Here is a 23,137-nt window from a genome sequence, read left to right as displayed (position 1 = left end):
ACTTATTTTGATGTATAATAGTGTCAGTTTTATGTGGTTCAATCAGAGCTCAGTTCAGATTCCTTGCCTTCCCCTCAAGTTAAACAGGGAATATTGTATATTTAAGAAGAAAACACATTAGTCGTTAAACATAGAGGTTAATTACTCTAAACTTTCTGTTAACTTCTAATTATGTAATGTCTAGTTTTACCTCCACAAAAAGAAAGAGAAAGTATCCATTAATTGTGAGAAGAACACTTTTGGCTTTATGTATCATCTTTAATGAATTTATTACTCAATCATTGACCAAAAGAAGAAACACATGGTCCATGACCACAAAGACTCATATTATCACGGGGTACCTCTTCAGGCCGCCAGTAGGAACATCTTAGTGAAATAAGAAGCCATGGCCAGCATTATAAACAGGGAGTGACATGATTAGGTTTATATTTTAAAATCACTCTTATTACCCTGAGAACGTGGATGAGAGTAGTTACTAGGAGGCATTGTAAGACCTGTGTTAGTGATTGAGGCAAGTGTTGATGCTATCATGGCTTGAGCTCACGGCAGGGAATGAAAATGGAAAATATGTGAACCCACTTTCTATGTGCTTTGGAGATGGAAGAAAGAAATTCAAATGGCTTTAAAGTAGGGTAGGAGTTCCTGCTGTGGCCACAGTGTGTTAATCCAGCTTGTCTCTGCGGAGGCACTGGTTCGATCCCTGGCCTGATCCCCAGCCTGGAGCAGTGGTATAGGTCGCACCTGTAGCTTTGATTCGATCTCTGGCCTGAGGACTTCCATATGCAGCGGGTGCAGCCACAAAAAAAAAATAATAATAAAGTAGGATAAGTAATCATGATCAAGAAGGACAAGTAGGCGTCTGACTCAGGCAACTATGTGGATAAGAATAACATTTGCTAAAATTGGGAAGATTGAGGGTGGATATTGCCCATGATAAGCTGAGATGCTGAGGTAATGATTAACAAGATAATTAATCAAAGACCACCTTAAATGTCATTTGAGAAAAAGAAAGCATGGGGTGGAATATGATTGTGGGATTTTTTTGGACTGAATTCATTTTATTCAAATGTATGCAAAATATATAAGAATTTAAACCAAGTCCATATTTTTATCATTAATTTGAAGGTATATGAATAAGTCCTTTGTTTTACCCTCTTCCACACACTGCTTTTTCCTTTCCCTGTTTGTCTATGCAAAGCCCTAATATGCTTTTTTTTTTAAGTTGAGATTATGGCCCCCAGACTGTTCTTTAATAATAGTTTATGGCAACTTATAATTGAATAATGGATTATGGCAATTTGTCTCTGCCGGAAGAGTTGGAATCTAGGAGTTAATACATATAAAGCGTTTAGAACGGTGTCTGGTATAGTCATCATTAAATGCTCTTAAACTATAATTTGCATTATTTTTGTATCTATGATGTTGGCAAATTAAGGAAACTTTCAGAGCCTGTGCAAATTGAATGTGATAATGCATGTGACTGCCCTCCTTGCTCCAGATATTTCTGCTATAATCTGACTCTGTCTCTTCTCACTACACAAATAATGGTTCCACCTCTGCTCCTCAACCAGTTACACCCACCTGCCCATATTCTGCTTGGATTTCTTGTTCTAACCACATATGAAGCAATACCTCAAAGATAGTTACTCCTGATGCCAGTTTCCTCATCAAAACTGAACTTTTGGGAAGCACAGAGAAGTCCATGTGGCCACAGACCCAGATGTGGTCACCACACCCTGCAGCCACCAACAAAACATTTTCACCAACTTCTCTACAGCGTTGGGTAGGCAAAGATACGTTAAGGCTGAGTTGAGAGTGGTTGCTGTTTTCTGCACAGGCATCGTCAATGATCGTTTTTGAGACTCTTCTGCTTGCAACGAGATGGGCTTGAGAGGAAAGAACTCTACCAAGGCCTGAAACCTCCAAGGTAAATTGCACAGATTCCCTCTCCCTAGAAAGTTCCCCTTTTCCTTGTTGTCTGTCAAAGGTGCCACCCCGTGGGCCACTGAGGTTGTCTGCAAAGGCTTTTAGGGGGCTGCAGAAGAGAGATTTGGGACATCTAATTATGGGGATGATTTCCCTTTAGAATTTGATTACTCTGGTGCTGTAGTTTAAAAAAAAATGCTAGGCACATATATGCAGCTATTTCTTTGTAAAAACCTGGGCATGGACACACAAGCACACAGACACACACCCCCTAGATTTCTTGAATCCAAATGACTACACCTACATTGGGCTGACAACTCTGGGTGCAGATATCCTTGAGGTCTGGCTGGGATTTGATGAGTGAGTTTCTGCATAAGGGAGAAGTAATGATACTTGGGCCAGGTTACCAGGTTCTGATTCCTGGCTCCTCAAATGTCTGGCGTGTGGCCTTGGGCAAGATATTTGACTCCCCTGATGCTCAACTTCCTTATCTGTAAGGTGGCAAGGATCATAACCTTTCCTATGGAGACTGTGAGAGGTAAATTGGTTGCCACACATAACACAGAACAATGCTGGACACACACTAGAAGCTGGTTGGGTGTAGCAGAAATGACCACAACATTGTAAACCAACTACATGTCAATAAAACTTTAAAAAAAATTTTTTAAAGTCAAAATGCTAAAAAAAAAAAAAAAAGAAAAGGCTAGATGGGTGAACTTGGCCAAGGAGTTCTTAGAAAATCTACACTTTTTCTCTTAAAAAAAAAGAAAAGCTAAATTGACCAAATTATAGAACAGTTAGTTTATTTTACCTGAAGGCGAAAAATTCTCCCTGATATTTATGGTTATTTTAGAAACTCAAATATGTGATTAGAATGCATAAATAACCAACAAGGATCTACTGTATTGCACAGAGAACTATACCCAATATATTGTAATAACTATAAGGGAAAAGAAGCTAAAAAAATATGTATGTATAACTAAGTCACTTTGCTGTACACCTGAAACTAACACAACATTGGAAATCAACTCTACTGCAATTAAAAAATAATTAGTTGGTTAGAATAGATTTCCTCCCTCCAGAAGAGTTCTGGAGTTTTTGTGTATGAGGGACTTCAATCCTTGCAAACATACATTCTTTTTTAAAAAATTTATTTATTTATTTTGTCTTTTTTAAGGGCCACACCTATGGCATATGCAAGTTCCCAGGCTAGGGGTAGAATCTGAGCTGTAAGCTGTCGGCCTACACTACAGCCACCGTAATGCTGTTGGGGTCTGAGCAGTGGCTGTGACCTATACCACAGCTCATGGCAATGCTGGATCCTTTAACCCACTGAGTGAGGCCAGGGATCAAACACCCATCCTCATGGATACTAGGCAGCTTCGTTACCACTAAGCCAAGATGGGAACCCAGCATACCATCCCTAAGGTATGGCTACATCAGGCGGGACTAAAAGTTTATTTATTTATCAGACATGTTTTAGCTAAGTGCCCACCATATTGACAGACACCAAGGTGGGCACTGGTATTTCAATGATGAGAAGAGAGAGAGATGCAGGTAAGTATCTGGTCTATTGAGGCTCAGACTGATAAGGGTGTGAAAAGGGAAGGGGAGGAAATTCTGAGGGTAACTAAAAGAGGTGCTTTATCCAGACTTGGTCAGGACTGAACAAGGCTTCCTTTGTGAAAGTGTGACATGGGCTGAAATTCAATCTGGAAGAAGATCAGAACATATTTAGGTGGGAGTTCCCTGGTGACCCAGCAGGTTAAGGATCTGGCATTGTCACTGCTGTGGTGAGGGTTTGATCCCTAGCCTGGGAACTTCTGCATGCTGCAGACATAGCCCCCAAAATGTATTTAGGTAGAGCTTCAGGGGAAATGTGTTTCAGGAAGAGGGGAATAGTACTGTAGAAGGGTTGAAGACTTTTGAGAGCTTGACGCTTGGGGGGCTCGAAAGAAAAAAACAAGGCTGGGCTGAGGTTTGCATTAGGGAGGGGTGAGGAATGAAGGTGGAGATAGAACCAAGTAACTATCTGACTATGAAGGAGCTGCAGAAGCAACTTCCCCACATTACATACTTGGTAGCACATCAGATATTCTATCTCAAATATATACCTTGGAGTGTCCTGGTGGTACGGTAGGTTAAAGACCCAGCATTGTCGCTGCCGTGGCTTGGGTTGCTGTTGCTACTCTGGTGGGAGTTCAATCCCTGGCCTGGTAACTTCCGTAGCTATGGGCACAGCCATAAAAACACACACACACACACACACAAACACACACACACACACAGTATCCTTAACTGCTATGCTACCAGGGAACTCCTACTTGTCATTTTTTATACAATTTTTTTTTCTTTTTATGGCTGCACCTGCAGCATATGGAAGTTCCTGTGCTAGTGGTAGAATCATATCTGTGGCTGCCTTTGCCATAACCACAGCAACCCTGGATCAAGCCACGCCTGTGATTTATGCTGCAGCTTGTGGCAACACTAGGTACTTAACCCCCCAAGGGAGGCCAGGGATTGAACCTGCATCCTATGAATACTATGTTGGTTTCTTACCCTATAAGCCACAGCAGAAACTCCTAAAGATTACTTCCCATTTACAGTTATGACAAGATATTGGCTAGATTCCTCATGTCACATGATACATCCTTGAGCCTATCTCACACCCAATAACTTGTACCTCTTGTTCCTCCATACTCTTCTGCTCTTCCCCTGGCCCCACTGGTAACCACTCATTTGTTCTCAATATCTGACAGTCTGCTTCTCTTTTGTTGTACTCACTAGTTTGTTGTATTTTTTAGGTAATACATATAAGTGATATCCTACAGTATTTGTCTTTTTCTGTCTGACTTATTTCACTTAGCCTAATGCCCTCCAAGTCGATCCATGTTGCTGCAAATGGCAAAATTTCATTCTTTTTTATGGCTGAGTAGTATTCCATTGTGTGGACACCACACACACCACACTCCACAGAAAAAGTCAACGTAATTTTGGTAGCTTAAAGTGGGCTTGGGTGGAGGCATTTACACCACAGAGACTGGCAAAAGCTACAAATCACATACTGATGCCCAGCCCACCCTTCAATACTGGAATGCCAGTTGTTAAATAATCCAGCACCTGACTGGATAGGTGGACAGGTCATGTACTTACTTGACATTTAGAAATGTGATTGCACTTGCAATGTAGAGTGTTTTGGAAGGAGTAGGAAAGAGAAGAAGGTTGCTTAGGAGTATGATGCAGTAAACGAAGAATCAGTGAATGTATTTAGACTTTGGTAGAAGGAAAGACTTTTATAGTAATAGTTGTATTATCATTTTTCATTATTTAATTCTGTTTCCTATTATTTTATGTTATTTAAAACAATGAAACTTTCCAGAGAAAAGAAAATCATGGACTTGGAGAAAAGACTTGTGATTGCCAAGGGGGTGGGGAGGGAGCGGGATGTTTGGGAACAATACAGACTATTGCCTTTGGAATGGATTAGCAATGAGATTCTGCTGTGTAGTGCTGGGGACTATGTCTAGTCACTTATGATGGAGCAGGATAATGTGAGAAAAAGGAATGTATACAAGTATGCGTAACTGGCTCACTATGCCGTACAGTAGAAAATTGACAGAACACTGTAAACCAGCTATAATGATGAAAAATAAAAATCATTATAATAAAAATTTAAAAATTAAAAACAAAAACATGTATTTTCACAAATATATCTGCTAACAAATTTTGATCAAAACATGCTGATAGCTGGGGAGTTCCCATCGTGGCTCAGTGGAAATGAATCTGACTAGCATCCATGGGGATGCAGGTTTGATCTCTGGCCTTGCTCAGTGGGTTAAGGATTTGGCATTGCCATTAGCAATGTAGTCGTGTAGGTCGCAGACACGGCTCAGATCTCACGTTGCTGTGGCTGTGGTGTAGGCCAGCAGCTACACAGCTCTGATTCAATCCTAGCCTGGGAACCTGCATATGCCACAGGTGTGGCCCTAAAAAGACAAAAAATAAAATAAAGTATTGACAGCCTTGGTGAACAGTGTGGTTGCCTCTCCAGCATCCATTCTATGGATCCCCAGACTGATGGCAACTTGGGGATTTTGGTGGAGTTAACCTCATCCTGTGCTACAGCGATCCACTGTGATAAATTTAAATCCATTAGATCAATTCCATTCTTAATTGCATTAGCCATGACCTTCCCCTGGCCCAGGACTTGATTCAGTTGTGGAGCCATCATCATTATGGGGCTTTCTTTGAAACTTTTTTTAACTTTCTTAACCATTTTTAAATTGAAGTAGAGTTGAATTACAATATTGTGTTAGTTTCAGGTGTACAGCAAAGTGATTCATTTATATATATATATATTTTCATATTCTTTCCCATTATAGGTTATTACAAGATATTGAATATACTTCCCTGTGCTATACAGTAAATCATTGTTGCTTATCTATTTTATGTGTAGTCGTTTGTATCTGTTAATCCCATATTCCTAATTTGTCTCTCCCCTTCCCTTTCTCCTTTGGTACATTTGTGAAACATGACCTTCCCTTTCATCATATTTGTGAATTGAGGTAGAACTAGAACTAGAAGTTATCAGTGGCAGTGACAAAAACCAACCTCATTATTAAGCCGAAGGCAACGTAAGAGAATTTTAGAAAAGAGGAATCAAGCTCTAATCTAACCACACTAGACATTTCATGTACCTCTGGAATTGGAAGTCTCACGAACACATACATTATGTTCTATTATTTAAATAATATACGTTCCAAATGTCTTCTCTCCTTCTGATCGTGTTTTGCTTTATTTGGATGTTTTTAAAATCTTGTTATTTCTCCACCGCATATGGCTGTTGTGGTCATGTTTACTCACTTTTCATCATGCTTTATGCCTTGTGTATTTTGTGCAAGAAAATCTTCCTTGCCTCAAGGCCATGGAGACATTATTATACCTTTTCTTATTAAAGTTTAAAGCTTTTGCATTGTAAGCTTTACTACGTCTGTAATTTACTTTTTCTGTAGAGTGACACTATTGTTTGCACCATTATCATCATCCTCCTTTCAGCAACCCAGAACTTTTCACTGAATGGATCCCATCTTTTGCCACACTCGAGTTTATATTCGCACATGACACTATTTGAGAATTTCTTATTTCAAGGGCTTCTTTGCTATGAAAATACCATATTGTTTTAGGCACATAATATAATTATTTTGATTATCAAATTTCTCTACATGAATATTTTAAAAATCATTTTCTTGCTACACTTGGATTTTTATATCTCTATACAAATTTTAAAATCACTTGTTAAAACTAACATGTTTTGCAATTTTGACTTAAAATCATAGACTGATTTGGTGGGAAATGAAATATTATTTTTGTAATTTATGATATTAAGCGGTATCATTTATATTTTCTTCTTGCAAGTCATTTTATTCTTTTTAATTAGATCATTTTTCCTTTCAATATCTTGCTCAGCTTTTGTTATATTTATATCTACAAATGAAGGCCATTTCCTTTCTTCTTTAAAGATAAATATATACCCTTACATTTTTCTCTCTCATTGAAATGGCATAGATAACCTCTCTAACATTGAAAAGAGGAAGACTTTGTTGTTACATCTCCAGATATGTATTATTGTAGATACATTATTACAATAATGTATTACAGTACCTTATTATTATAGATATTCAATGAAAAACAGTTAAAAGAACATAGGCCAAAGCTGAACATATTTTTAAACTGTGGATTAATTTTAACTATTTACTTTGCAATATTTCTAGGTTGTTGGAAGGGATGTGAAGATAGTACCGCATTCCCATATACTCTTTATCCAGACTTCTCTAATACTAGCATCTTACATAAACATGGTACATTTATCAAAACATTGGGCATGTCATCTATGCAACACTAAACCATAGACTTCATTGAGGCCTCATCAGTTTTTCCAATAATGCCCCCTTCCTGTTCCAAGAGTCAGTCCTGAGTACCACTTTGCAGCTGGTTGTTCTGTTTCCTTAGCCTCTTCTCACCTGTGACTGTTTTTCAGACTACCTTTGTTTTTCATGACCTGGACATTTTTGTAAAGAATTGTGTAGGTGTTTAGTAGAGTGTCTCTTCAGTTGGGTCTGTCTGATACTATCCCATGATTTGGCTAGATTTATGTTTTGGGGAGAAGAGGTAAGTGCTCTTCTTATCGAACCTCATCAGGACACTCAAGATACCAGTGTGACGTCACTGGAGAAATTAACCACAATGACTTGATGAAGTGGTGTCTGCCAGGTGTCCTCACTATGAAGTCACTACTATTTCTTTTTCATCCTTTATTCATTAGAAGTGAGTTCATATGTCCAGTCCACAATGAAGGGGAGAAGAAATGAGCTCCACCTTCTGGAGAGAGAAATATGAAAACAAATGTTGACATCTGCTAAAACCACCACCATAATAAATATTTAAGAGAGGACCTTTTGAGGCTATGCAAATATCATATTTCTTCTCAAAATTTCATCCACTAATTTTACCACCCACATATAGATTTTTGCCTATGGCAATTACTACCGTGATGGTTGAAAGGTGCTTTTTCTACCTCCCTCTTTTCTTCTTCACTTACTTGAAGTTTTCTGTAAAGATTTGTCCCTTCTCAGATTTCCCTGGTGGTGCACTGGGTTAAGGATCTGGCATTGTCCATTCTGTGGCTTGGGTCACAGCTATAGTGAATGTTTGACTCCTGGGTGTGGCCAAAAAAAAAAAAAAGATTATCCTTTTCTCTCATTTATTTATTAAATAATTTATGTCAGTATGGACTCATGGATGTTTATATTACTCTTTGGTTTATGACCAATATTCATTTTGTTGCTCAAATTGTACCAGCTTTGGCCTTTGGGAACTGAGTTGGTTCTGTGTAGTTCTGACATGCCCCCTCCCCTTCCTTCCCTTTTTAGCACTTTCCTATTTCCCTGTTGTAACAGACCTAGAATTTTCATTTTTACTGGGAACTCTCTGTTCCTTTTTTTTTTTTAGAACTATATTTTACCCCAATGTTTATTTATTAACTGTTTCCTAAAGGTAAGAAATCTGGCAGCAATTATCCTAAATTTATTGCCTTGTTTATTTAACTTTAGTATTTTTTGTTTGTTTGCTTTGCTTTTTAGAACCTCTTGTCTTGTGCTGTGTACCATATTGTCTCATTTCTTCATTTTTATAAGCAAATTTCCCATGGAACAGTGGGAGCTTGGTATTAGTCTCAGCCTCTCTCACTTCTTAATCATACTTATCAAAGCCATACTTGGCTCTGGCTCATATGAGCCATACTTGACTCTGGCTCTTGACTCTGGAACGAGAGTGGGAAGACAGGGAGAGAGACAGATAGACAGACTGGGATTCCTTTGGGAGTATCAGAAAATACCCCAAAGCAATAGCAACTTTCAGTTTGCAACGTGCTAATTCATGCATATGGATTTTAAGTGAATTGAACATTGAGTTTGAGAAAACAATTATTCAGATGAGATCTCAAAGTGAATTTCTTTGGAGTTAGGGGAAATAAACTCAGCATCTGAGAGAAAGAACTTTAGTTGTCAAAGAGGAAGCTGGATGATGAGTGGGTGAAAAGCATGGACAGATGTGCTGCCAGAAGGAGGAAATATATGTGGCTGGGTGAGCGATGTTAACGGTATTATCTCTTCCGTTCAGGCAGAGGCGGCGATTAAAACTCATCTTGATAATTTTGCCCCCACCAAAAAAACCACAACTTTGTCATATATTTCAAGGTTTACTGTTATGAAAGATGAAAGAGTATGTCCATCAGGACCCAAGGGGAGGGCACAAAAGATGATAAGCATCTCAGAAAGCTGGAGGGGAAGATGCTGATGAAAACTGGAATGTGAAAAAGTTGGAGGTCACAAAATATACCTCCGCTAAGGAGTTGCATTTTGCCAGTGTCTGTTGAAAAGTCTCACGAAATAGCATCTTGTCCAAACACCAATGACCATCTTCAATCTATTTCCTGTCTAATTCTAGAGTTTAATTCCTAATTATCCTCTGCAAACACACTAGTTCCAGAAAACACCATAAACGGGCATTTCTTAAAGTCCTTCTTCCAGGGGATGTAGTGTCATTTCACTGAGCCAGAAGCAAGTGAAGAAAAACGTCTGAGGCTGCTGCCATTTGAAGTCTGGCTCAAATGTGACTTTCTCTGGGAATCTCTTCCTTGAGTTCTCCATACTCTTTAACAAATAGAACTGTTACATCCTCCTGTGTGTTCCAGCAGCCTCTGCCCCATGGGTAATATCACATCATTCACCCTTGTTCGATTCTGCTAGACTGGGAGCTGGACAAGGGTATGGACCACGATGTTCACATCTGCACACTCAGTGCCTGATGTGGAGCTTTAAGTCCCTTTTGGATGAATGAATAAGTGAATAGAGTTTATGAATTCCAATAACATTCTGGTCAGGTCCGCCAGTTCCTGAAGGCACAGTGGGAAGATGGCACGTGGTTAATACATTTTTGTTACGAAAGCTTTGCCAATGTCTCTTTTGTGCCCCCTGTTTACCCAAACATCTTGAGTTTCTTAGAGAAAGGAATTTTTATCATAAATCAGAGAAAATACAGGTGCAGAGAGGGACAATTTGTAGTATCTTACAGTTTAATAAGGAGCCATTCAAGGATATATATATATATATTTCAGTATATATATATATACTGAAATAAAGTAGTCCCAAATCTGTGACTCTCACCTGCATTTCATTTTGCTGTGGTCTGGCTAGTTGTGCTATTCAAATGGACACAATAGTTTAGCTCTGATCCTAATTTAGGCAAACCACTCAGTGCAACCCTGCTTAGATTTCCTCATAGTATTTGTTCTCAAGTTCATGCTCCTTATTGTTTCCAGAGTTCAATCTTGCCATCACAAAAATCAAGGCAGTAGAGGGTCAACCTAATGTTTTAGTGGACCATGAGTCTTTTTTTTTTTTTTTTACCTTTTTATTGGTTTTTGTGTGGTGTATTTTTCCCATGCTTTATTTATTTTTTAAGTTATATTGAAGTATAGCTAATTTGCAAGGTTGTGATCATTTATTCTGTACAGCAAAGTGACCCAGCCATACATATGCACACATCCATTCTCCTAGTTTTTTTCTTTTTTCGCTTTTTAGGGCTGCACCTGCAGCATATGGAAGTTCCCAGGCTAGGGGTCAACTCAGAGCCATATCTGCGACCTACACCACAGCCATGGCAACACTGGACCATTAGCCCACTGAGCGAGGCCAGGGATCAAACCCACGTCCTCATAGATAGTAGTCAGGTTCTTAACCTACTGAGCAGCAATGGAACCTCCCAAGAGAGACAATAAATACTGAATTCAGAGACAAATTCAGAGATTCAGAGACAAAGGCACACATATTTTCATACTTGCAAACAGTGCTTCGGCCTTAGAGTACATGTGAAGCCAAGCATGCCTGAGGGACAAGTGAGGAACTTCTGGCATAGAAATGGCTGAACTGGGTCACCAGTAGAGAAAGCTCCAGGAAAGAAGCATCATCTCTTTGAATCCTGCAGTTCTCTCTCATTTTCCCCAGTCTCCACTAGTTTTTAGGTTATGTAAATCTTGCTGGTTTCAAGCAGAATTATCCTCCAGGCATCTCAAATCTCCCCATTTGACACTCGACGCTATTCAGCAGCCCACCCAGCTTTGCTCTTCATTATAACAAGAAAAACCCTGTGGATCTGAATCAGCCGAGAAACTTATCTTTCTGACCAATGTCTTAAGCAGGCAGATAGTCATCAATGTCATGTGCCAACCCATTTTAACTGACCTTCCAGAGACGCTGAGGGAGGAAGCCCACCAAGGCTCACTGTAACACTTTTCTTCACCACTGGATCTCTCGGTTAATGACAAATGGACACAGAAGGTAGGAGCAGAACAGATCTTGCTCTTCCAGAACCACAAAGGCCCTCCAGGTAGGTACAGGCCATTATTTTTTCTATTCCATCGTTTACTGAACCAGAGGCAGTCACAATGCTGGGGAGATGCCAAATGATGAACTTAGGCATGAACCCATCTGTGTTAACTAATATCCTGAGTAAAAAGAAGTTATTTGTTAGACTTTTTCGGTAGTTCCCTCTGGTTGATGGGGAGGGAGATTTTTGTCAGCTTGTACACGGAGAACAACTGAAGTTTTCTAACTAAGTGGCTTGTATTCTGGGTACGCAGTAGGGGAATTTGTACCGTCATTACAGGTCTCTTGCCCCCGTGTCTGATGTGTGTTAAGGACAGAAAATTTCCAAAAGGACCTTGGGCTTCTTTCTGGTTAATTTTTGTGAACCTCAAGCTGTGGGATCCTGCCCCACTGTTTAGAGGGAGAATGTTCCTGGAGTGAAATCTGATGGAGAGGCATAGTTTACTTTTCCTCTGAATATCAAAGACGGAGACAAGGAAATAAAATGGAAAGGAAGCAAGACTTTCCTTTCAGGGTTGTAGAAGCTGAAAACAGAGCGCTGGGAACAATATCAATTGAATGTCATTGCAAAAAGTTAAGTACACTCCAACCCTTTTGAAGAGACAGTATTTCCAGCTAGACTCCTCTGAGGATGAAAATAAGAATCGAGACCAAGAAACTCTTCAAAGCACAGGAAATGAAATTCACTGTGATGGTGACAAAATATTTTCAGATACATTTCTGGTCAAAAGACATAGGTAAACATGTCTGTTTGATAGTTTTTATTTTTATTCATCGGCATAGATTAATAGGAAACAACCTAGTAATAATTCTGGATTAAGAATAAGAAGACCTGGCATGGTTTGGGTTCCATTTTCTTCTGCTATTCTTCCCCTGATGTGACAGTGACCTTGGCCACTAACTTGAACCCTCTGAGCCTCAGAGTTTCTTATCCATTACAATAAAGATGTTAATTGCCGAATCGTTCTGAAAAAATAAATAAGCACAATTCCACTTTCCGTCCGTTGAAAGCGTTGCACAGGGAGCTAGAATTTTCTCACGATGGCATTTCTGTTTCAACTTTGCAGTGCATCTGAAATTGAACTATCAGAAGTACCTCTCCATGAGAACGTCTTACAGGAGGAGGATACCCCACCCCCACCACGCCGTACATGGCTGACTTTTTTGAAGAAGGAGCTGGAATTCCTGGGGGTGAGTGAGTCTGCTCCAACCTCAGCTAGAATAAAGACTGGCTTAAGAAAGGGTATTTGGTGGCATCAGTGTTACTGCCCCACTCAGACTCATGAGGAGTGAAAAATCTGGTAGATGAAGAGTTGACACTCACTGGGCCCTGTTGGGTAGAAAGAAGCATTTCCTCATGAAGAGTAAAATAAGAATAGCAGCTAGGGGAGTTCCTGTCCTGGCTCAGTGGAAACAAATCTGACTAGTATGCATGAGGACTTGGGTTTGATCCCTGGCCTTGCTTAGTGGGTTAAGGAGCCAGCGTTGCCATGAGCTGTGGTGTAGGTCTCAGACACGGCTCAGATCCTGCATTGCTATGGCTGTGGTGCAGGTCAGCAGCTGTAGCTCCAATTCGACCCCTAGCCTGGGAACTTCCATATGCCATGGGTGCTGCCCTAAAAAGCAAAAAATTAAAAAATAAAATAAAATAAAATAAGAAGAAGAATAGCAGATAGGACCTGCCTACTCTGGTCAGTGGCTAATGGGTTACTATGATATTGTGAGGGATTTGTAATCTTTATCCTCACTTAGATGGAAAGAGACATTATTGATGTCCCTATGGATGTAAATAAAGGCACAGGAGAAATGTATTGGCCATCCCTGCATCGGGTCATGCCAGTATAAATTCTTAGAGTGGCTAGGAAAATACTGGAAAATGTCATATTTGGATCCTTTCTCAAGGCGGTCTAAGACACCAAGTCAATTGCTTACATTTGAGCTCAACTCTAAGAAAATTGATGTAATCTTAGGGCAAATATCTCCTTATTCAACAAAACATATGCATTTTTCTACAGGTAACACAAATTTTGGTTGGTTTGATATGCCTTTATTTTGGAACGATTGTCTGCTCCATTCTCAATATTTCAGAATTTAAAGAAGACTTTTTTTCATCATTTAAAGCAGGCTACCCATTCTGGGGAGCAGCATTGGTGAGTATATGCCTACAACTGACTCTGAAATAACACTGCACCTGGCTTTTTTTTAGTCCAGATCAGATCTAACCAGTTGCTTATTTGAAAATTTAGATGAAATATATTCTAATATATATATATATATATATATATATATATACACATATATACACACACACATTTTTGCAATTTACAAAGCACTTTGTGTTGAACATGCTAGCACACTTTTTTTTTTTTTAAATCTTTTGTCTTTTTAGAGCTGTACCCATGGCATATGGAGGTTCCCAGCCCAAGGGTCCAATCAGAGTTGAAGCTGCCAGCCTACGCCACAGCCACAGCAACGCAGGATCCAAGCCACATCTGCAACCTACACCACAGCTCACGGCAACACCAGATCCTTAACCTACTGAGCAAGGCCAAGGATCAAACCTGCATCTTCATGGATACTAGTCAGGTTCCTTCCCACTGAAGCCACAACGGGAACTCCTTGCATTTGTTTTTGTTTGTTTGTTTGTTTGTATCAACACTTCACTCACAAGGACATAGCTTATTTTTATTTATTTATTTATTTATTTATTTATTTATTTATCTTTTTGCCTTTTTTTCTAGGGCTGCTTCCACAGCATATGGAGATTCCCAGGCTAGGGGTCCAATCGGAGCCACAGCCACCGGCCTACACCAGAGCCACAGCAATGCGGGATCCGAGCCGCGCCTGCAACCTATACCACAGCTCACGGCAACGCCGGATCCCCAACCCACTGGGCAAGGCCAGGGATCGAACCCGCAACCTCATGGTTCCTAATCGGATTTGTTAACCACTGTGCCATGACGGGAACTCCTAGCTTATTTTTTAAATTTTTTATTAAAGGATAATTGATTTTCAATGTTGCTTCAATTTCTGCTATATAGCAACGTGACCTAGTTATACACACACACACACACACACGCACACATACACGTATATATACATGCATTCTTTTTTTTATACTATTTTCCATCATGTTCTAACCCAGGAGATTGGATATAGTTCCCTGTGCTATACAGTAGGACCCCCGTTGCTTATCCATTCTGAATGGAATAGTTTGCAACTACCTACCCCAAACTTCCTGTCCCTCTCACTCCCCTCCCTCACCCCACCAGTCACAAGTCTGCTCTCCAGGGCCGTGCATGCATGTATCTTAGCCCTGGAAAAGATCACGTTGGCTTGGTACTCTGCTAACTACTCAGGTCGCAGGGGTCACTTGTTTAGAACTCTTCTTGAATCTTTGCCATGTTTTTTACTTGCAACTTCCTCTGACTGTCTTTTCATTCCAAACACATAGCTTATTAGGTGACTTTCAACTCATCATACAATCTGAATCTTTGAAATTTTGTTTTGACCATGTGCTCTTGGTTTATATTTTCACTAAATGTTTCCCCATGTTATTTTCATTATTACTGTATGTCTCACTGATATATGTCATACTCTGGAGACAGACACACGTTTCTTGCCCAAAGAAGATGACCCTGTAACACACATACAAGCAAATGATTACAGTACAGTGAGAGTGGTGGCGTAACATTGTCATCCAGATGCTGCCACACTATATCATACAGTATTTGCTTTTTTTGTTCATTTGTTTGTTTGTTTGCTTTTTAGGGCCGCATCTGTGGCATATGGAAGTTCCCAGGCTAGGGATCGAATCAGAGCTACAGCCACTGGCCTATACCACAGCCACAGCAACACATGATCTGTGCTGAGTCTGCAGCCTACACCACAGCTTATGGGAACGCTGGATCCTTAATCCACTGAGCAAGGCCAGGATTGAACCTGCATCCTCATGGATCCTACCTGGGTTCCTTAACCACTGGACCACGAGAGGAACTCCCCATATACTACTCTTAAAGTGACCCATATACCCTCAGCGTTGCCATCACCTTGGAGGCTGGTGGAAATGCAGAATCTCAGGTCCCATTCAGGGCTGACTGAGTAAGGATTTGCATTTTAATAAGACCCTTACAGAATTTATACGTGCATGGAATTTTGAGAAGCTCTCTCTAGGGAATAAAAATCATAAAATTTTAAAATAAATAAAAATTAAAGGATAGCTTTATAGAATACCCACAACTTTACTTTTTATTTGGAGGTTAGGGATGAAAAGGACGCAGAGAGGCACGGAGACCCACTGTGCTTTTTTTTTTTTTTCCTCCTCCCTTTTGGACAGTTTGCTATTTCTGGATTTTTGTCAGTTATGTCTGAAGAGAAACAGGCAATATATCTGGTGAGTTGCAATCTGTCTTTGTCCATCCTGGAGAAGGTAAGAAAAATTTAATTTTAAGAGCCTTGATGAAGACATGTCATCATCTCTTATGGGTGATTGTAAATATGTGATTCTTTCCCAACCTACTTTGTGTTGGATATAATCATTAAAAATATAATTGTTAAAATATCAATTGTATCACTTAAAAACAATAAAGTGTAATTACCTTGACACTTGTTGGAAAAAAAAAATCCAACTCTCAAGCCAGTTCTGTCCTCATAAGGGTAGTCCTGTGTTCAATAAATTATTTGTATCCAATTAAGGAGTCTATTTGAGGAGAGACCATGCATATCCATGTGGGTGGTCCTGAATGAAGCCCTAGAAGGAAAGTTACAGGTCCTTATTAAATATGTACATTTCAAGATTTCCGTTTTTAATTTGCATTTGGAATAAATTCAGAGTTTACTGGTTCTATCCAGCCTTGAAATGCAGACAGGTTTGTTGAATACTGCAACAGGTGCAGGACCAAGTCTAAATGTTGGTCCTTGTTATCAGCTACGAGGAATGCTGGGAGCAAACACCATCAGCAGCATAGCTGCAGGAGTAGGAACGGTCATCCTGATCATCAACCTAAAGAAGAGCTCATCTTATGCCTCCAATTGCCGGAACATCTATGAGAATGACTTCTGCTCCACAGCTTCCTTTTCCACTGTATGTATCTCTTATGGGATGGCGAAGATTCTGGGTCCTAACCTAAGTAAGACACCTTCTTTTCCTTTCCATGAACACAATCCTTTCTTGCAACTGCAATATCACACAATGCAAGTGTTCCGTAGGTTCATGCCTGGAGATGTGACTGCTTCCTTCCCCCACCCCTAGCTGAGCTGGGCAAGGGTGGAGGCATCGGCCTTGAATAACCATTTCTAGATTTTCCCATGTGTGTGTCATTTTATAGGAACTGATCGTGTTGGGGGTGGGGTGGTGACAACGGGGCTGCAATAAGGCGGCACCCTTTGGGGGCACCTACCTTGTGACTCCACTTGCCATCTTCTTTTTTTAATTAATTTTATTGGAGTACAGTTGATGTACAAGTTGTGTTCCCTCAAGATGTGCGCAAAGTAAATCAGTTTAAGATACATCTATCCATTCGTTTTCAGATTTTCCCCCCATATAGATCATTACACGGTATTGAGTAGATTTCCCTGTGCTATACAGTTGCTCCTTGTTACCTGAATATTTTATATATAGTAGTTTGCATATATTAATCCCAACCGCTTAATTTGTCCCCCCCGCCCCCACATTTCCTCTTTGGTAACTGTAAGTTTGGTTTCAAAATCTTTGAGTCTGTTTCTGTTTTGTAAGTTCTTCTGCATCATTTTACATGAAATTCCACATATGAGTGATCTCATATGGCATTTGTCTTTCTCTAACTTACTTCTATTTGTCTTTTTGGTTCTCGGTGGTTATTGCTCAACAGGAAATTGTGGCGATGATCCTCTTTCTCACCATTCTGGGGTTCTGCAGTGCTGTGTTACTGACCATCTATGGGGTCAGAGAAATACTTGAAAGAAATAAGGTAGGCAGATGCCTTAGACTGAATCCTAAATGATCAGCTAAAAAACTTGAGCCTTGTTGCTTAAAAAATATGACCTGGGTTTCCTATGACATTTCTTTCAAGAAAATTTTCTCTAAGTTGCAGTATTTTGGTTTCTAAATCTCATTTTTTAAAATTTATTGAAATATTGTTGATTTGCAGTGTTGTGTTAGTGTCAGGTATACAGCAAAGTTATTCACATAAACACACACACACACAGGTATATATATTCTTTTTCAGATTCTTCTCCATACAGATAAGCACAGAATATTGGGGAGCGTTCCCTGTGCTATATACTAGATCCCTGTTAGTTATCTGTTTTATACATAGTACTTTGCATATGTTAATCCCCAAATCCTAGCCTATCCCTTCTCCTCATGTTTCCCCTTTTGTAACCATAAGTTTGATTTTGAGATCTGTGAGTGTGTTTCTGTTTTATAAATTAGTTTGTCTGTATTATTTTTAATTAGATTCTAAATCTCATGTTTTGCATCAAGTTTTCCACTCACAAATATCATGATAAATGCTTGTGACTGAAGGTTAGGAAAATAGGATCTCTAAATGTCAGAAAATATAGATGCTTTGATGTATGTTGAGTATGAGAGATGCATATGCAGGTACCGTATGATGGAAACACTCAGATATCTGGGCTTAATTTCTGTCCCAGAATAGACTGCCTTTTCTGATTGCTTTCCTCCAAAGATAAATAAGACAAGTGATCTACCAAATTTCAGACACATAATAGCCTCACCATTGGACCCAATTAGCCAGCCAATCTGGCTTGTTTCGTTGGAGATGGAGGAACTAATTAGAGTGTAATGGGAGATTGTGAGGTTCAGAAGAGCAAAAGGAGATGAAATACACCCCTTAAGCAAGTTTCCTAGTGGCATAAAAAACTTGGTGATGGATACTAATTGTTTTTTTTCCCTCATCAGATTCCAGAAGATCGTCTTTATGAAGAAGTAAACATATATTCGCCAATTTACAGTGAGTTAGAAGAGCGAAAGGAGATAGCTTCTGCCCCTGATTCATAAGAATCATGTGTCCAGAACATTCTAACTCACAACAAAGGATTTAGAAAGCCCTTTGTTTCAGGGCCACTGGCAAAATTTCCATTCTTTCTATATCTGCCAATGTTACATTATGATTTATTCTTCAGATGGCAATATTCTGTTTTTGTTGTTTTCATTCACTTAAATCCCCTGTTCCTTTGTAGATATGATAGGCTCCTATTTTTCTTATTTTCTTTGCTGTCACATCCATCCTTTCTGGGAATTCAACACATAATTAGGAAGCATTTACTGTGCGCCTAGAACTACGCAAATAGGGAAAACAAAAGGAAAGCTGGTTGAGAGTTGACAGTGTGATAATATTTGGCTATTAGAGTTCACTTGATCTGCAGACCTGTGTGATACAGCCACCCTACAGGACTGTCAGCGCCTTGAGGGCAGAGTCCATCCAGCAAACATACACTGAGAAAAGACTAAGTTTTTCACACTTTTCTCTTTCACACTGAGTAAGAGTAATTGGTCTTCTTGTTAACAAGTTGAATTAAAGGATAAAGAGAAGCAATTGGTTATTTAACACATTACATGTTCAGGTCTGAGATCAAAGAACACTGGTGATGTTGAAAGAAGTGACAGGAAGAAATATGAATTGATAAGTGGGGAGTACAGGCAGACCTAGATTAAGCTCAGTTTTAGGTTGTCATCTTTAAGAAAGCAAAGCGAAATGCAATTTAAGAGTGCCTGATGGTATCGAATAGTGTTGGTTGAAGATGAAATTTGGTGAGAGAGATTTTATATCACTATAGGAGAGACTTTGTTTTTTTTTTGTCTTTTTGCCTTTTCTAGGGCCACACCCGTGGCATATGGAGGTTCCTGGGCTAGGGGTCTAATTGGAGCTGTAGCAGCCAGCCTACGCCAGAGCCACTGCAACGAGGGATCCGAGCTGCCTCTGCAACCTACACCACAGCTCACAGCAATGCCAGATCCTTAACCCCCTGAGCGAGGCCAGGGATCGAACCTGCAACCCCTTGGTTCCTCATCAGATTCGTTGACCACTGAGCCACAACAGTAACTCCTAGGAGGCATCATTATGAAGTGAGGCAGATTAACACTCTAAGAGAATTATTTAGAAATAAAAGTCAAGCCAGGTTAACTTTTACATGCTTATAATCAGAGCAGAAAAGGAAAGAAAATATCTTGAGTAGAAGATAAGAGAATTAAGCAGAAAAATGCATTGCGAAATGACGTAGAGCAAGTAGCCCAAAGTAGGGAGAGGTCAGAGGAAGAGAGACAAAGTAACCATCAGAGACAGTATCTGCTGGCTTGGGCAAGAGAAAAAAAAAAATCAGTAGTGCTAAATTGACTCCAGATAAGTCACAGAAAAGGGGCAAAGAAAATACTGATAGTGAATGAATGTAAAAGGTGCAGAGACATTCAAACAGGGTTATAGTGATGAGTAAATGAATAAAGCATTTGCAGAAGTATTTTGAGAGAGAGAATAGGGGTATATACCTGATGTAAGAAAGAGACTGTGAACAGAAGATAGTGAAGAAAAGTTAAGCTCGGCCATATGATTTGGTTGCTGTTGACATTTTTATTTCTAAAAGAAGGAAGAAGAGTTTACACTATTAGCCCAAGTTAAAAAAAAAAAAAAAAAAAAAAAAAGCAGTCCTGTGGAGGGACTGAAAAAATCAGCTTGAGGTATTCACAAATTCATTAATAAAAGCATTAAGAATATTTATTTATTTGGAATGCTAAGATTAAAAAGTGATAAGTAGGAGTTGCCACGGAGCAGTGGGTTAAGAATCTGACTGCAAGGGCTTTGGTCACTGCAGAGGCGTGGGTTCAATCCCCAGGAGGTGCAGTGGGTTAAAGGATCCAGTGTTACCATAGCTGTGGCTCAGTTTCAATTCCTAGCCTGGAAACATCCATATGCCGCTAGTGAGGCCATCATTATTTTTTTTTTTAAGTAATAAGTAGATGTTAATTTCTCCAGATTATGAAAGTGATCACATAACGACACAACCAATGATTAAATGAATTGTTATGCTTATCTGACCCCATGACCTAAGGTTTTCAAATTTCGTTTTTCTTAAATAAGATTTTTTTCTCCAAACTTCAGAGTGGCATAAAATATACCCTTTCACTGCATAGCTTGCAAAGCTGTATCTCCATTCTTGATCATCCATAGGTATAATCATATCACTTGCGTAGCAAATATACTCACATCCAAACTCCTAGATCTGACCCACCAGGACCTCTAGAAGTGGATCCAGCCAGTCTTTACAAATATTACACCCCTCTCTCTTCCACCTAATTTTGTTTTAACCACACTGTTGACCGTGTATATCCCGTATACTCGCATGTTTTTTTTTGTTTGTTTTTTGTTTTTTTGTTCCAGTTCATTCTGATATTTTTTCTGCCCCTGCCTGCTTTTTATCACATGCTCACATCAAGCATAGACTGAGAACACAACGGGCATGCTTTTCACACATTCACTGCCCCAAATTATCTTTTTTGAAATGTCAACTGCAAGGTTATCTTCTCCATGAAGACTACCTAATGCACACTTATTCATGCAACCATAATTTTTTGCTTCATAACCCCTTTACCCCATGATGCCATGTATTAGCGTGTACTATTAGTGTACTTACAAGATCCTTGATGTATCGTCGATTATGGGTATTTCTTCAATAAATCAGAATCATTTAACTTGATTTCTTGTCTGAGTGTTTATGAGGGTGGAGACTGATCAAGGATAATAGGGAACCGAAGTGTCAGTGATCTTAAAGACCAAGATTCCGGAGTCCTCCTTTTTAGCAATGTCTTATCAACCAGAAAATTTATGAATAACTCTGTGAACAGAACACAGGTGGTAAAAAACAATCATCAGCCATCTCATCAATAAACTGTGGGATAAAGTTGAAAGGAACCTGGGCCGTGCGACACATTTTACAAGTCGGTCCTGACCCTAATGTGTTTGTTAGGCTCTGTGAACATGGTGAGGGCTTTGCCCTTCGAGAACCTCAGTTTTTCCATCTGAAAACAAAAAATCCCAGAGGCCCTTCCTGCCTCCACCTTCAATGCTTTTAGATATTAAGGATTTTTGTTCATCACAACTACTAAGTTTGTGGTTGGAATAGCAACAGCCATCAGAGCTATGTGATGCTCTTTGATGCATGGTCTGTGTGGTCCAGCAAGACATCTGGGGCAATAACACGCATTCTAAACTCTCCTGACAAAAGCTAATCAAAAGTCTTTCTAAAAACAGTCTCAGAAAAGAAAATTCCCCAATAATTCTGAAGGTCATCTTGAAATGGACAACCATGAAGTAGTCTGATCTGCATCATCCTAATTGTTGTAAGTACGGTTAGCCTTATGTTCCAGGGCTGGGTTTTTCCTTTTTTTTTTTTTTTTTTTTTTTTTTTTGATGGCAGTTCTTGGAACTGTGGCGGCTTATGTCATGGCTACAGTCTGGCCATTCTATAGTTAACTTCTTCCATCTGGTAGGGTTTCAGTATATACAAGATAGCTCACAGGATGTAGCTCAGAATATTATCTCTATGGAGTTCCCGTCATTGCGCAGTGGTTAACGAATCCGACTAGGAACCATGAGGTTGCGGGTTCGATTCCTGGCCTTGCTCAGTGGGTCAAGGATCCGGCGTTGCCATGAGCTGTGGTGTAGGTTGCAGACGCGGCTCGGATCCCGTGTTGCTGTGGCTGTGGTATAGGCCAGTGGCTGCGGCTCCGATTAGACCCCTAGCCTGGGAATCTCCATATGCCGCGGAAGCGGCCCTAGAAAAGACAAAAAGACAAAAAAAAAAAAAAAAAAGAATATTATCTCTAGCACTGAAGCACTCAAATTAAAGGTCCTTGACTTTGCTTAATGACCAAATTATTATTATTTGGTCTTGTGTGTTTTCCTTTGCTTCTGTATTCTCTCACTTCTCTGATTAAATTTATTCTTTGACTAAAGTTTTTATTATCTTGTATAGCTAATAACAAATTACTGTAGTTACAGTTACTTATGATGCATTTATTTTTTTTACTTTTGTCCTGGAGTTGAAAGTGATTTATGTATCATCATTATAATACTAGATAATTCTATCTTTACTATATATTTACATTTGCTGGTTAATTAGTGTCCTTTTATTTCAGCTTGAAGAACTTCTTTTTGAATTTCTCGTAAGGCAGGTCTAATGGTGGTGAACTTCCCCAGCCTTTGTTTGAGAGTCTTTATTGCTCCTTCATTTCTGAAATACAGACAGCTTTTCTAGGTATAGCATTCTTTCTC

General features: G+C 39.5%; 1 protein-coding gene and 1 long non-coding RNA gene across 3 annotated transcripts; one reads left to right on the top strand and one right to left on the bottom strand.

The window, feature by feature from the left end:
• MS4A2 (membrane spanning 4-domains A2) lies at nt 1,661–21,560 on the top strand. 2 transcript variants are annotated; one of them, NM_214092.2, is given in 8 exon segments: nt 1,775–1,927; nt 11,734–11,871; nt 12,938–13,061; nt 13,886–14,020; nt 16,207–16,263; nt 16,798–16,953; nt 17,720–17,818; nt 18,772–21,499. In NM_214092.2, coding segments are annotated over 7 exon segments (732 nt in total). In that variant the 5' UTR covers nt 1,775–1,927; nt 11,734–11,809; the 3' UTR covers nt 18,871–21,499.
• On the bottom strand, nt 16,174–16,791 carry LOC110259254. Its single transcript, XR_002341477.1, has 2 exons — nt 16,469–16,791; nt 16,174–16,290 (listed from the first exon to the last, which is right to left on the bottom strand). It is a non-coding gene; the product is annotated as an uncharacterized LOC110259254 (long non-coding RNA).

Source organism: Sus scrofa, chromosome 2 (genome assembly GCF_000003025.6).
Source record: "Sus scrofa isolate TJ Tabasco breed Duroc chromosome 2, Sscrofa11.1, whole genome shotgun sequence".
NCBI lineage: Eukaryota > Metazoa > Chordata > Mammalia > Artiodactyla > Suidae > Sus > Sus scrofa.
This window is presented reverse-complemented; position numbering and strand designations above follow the sequence as displayed.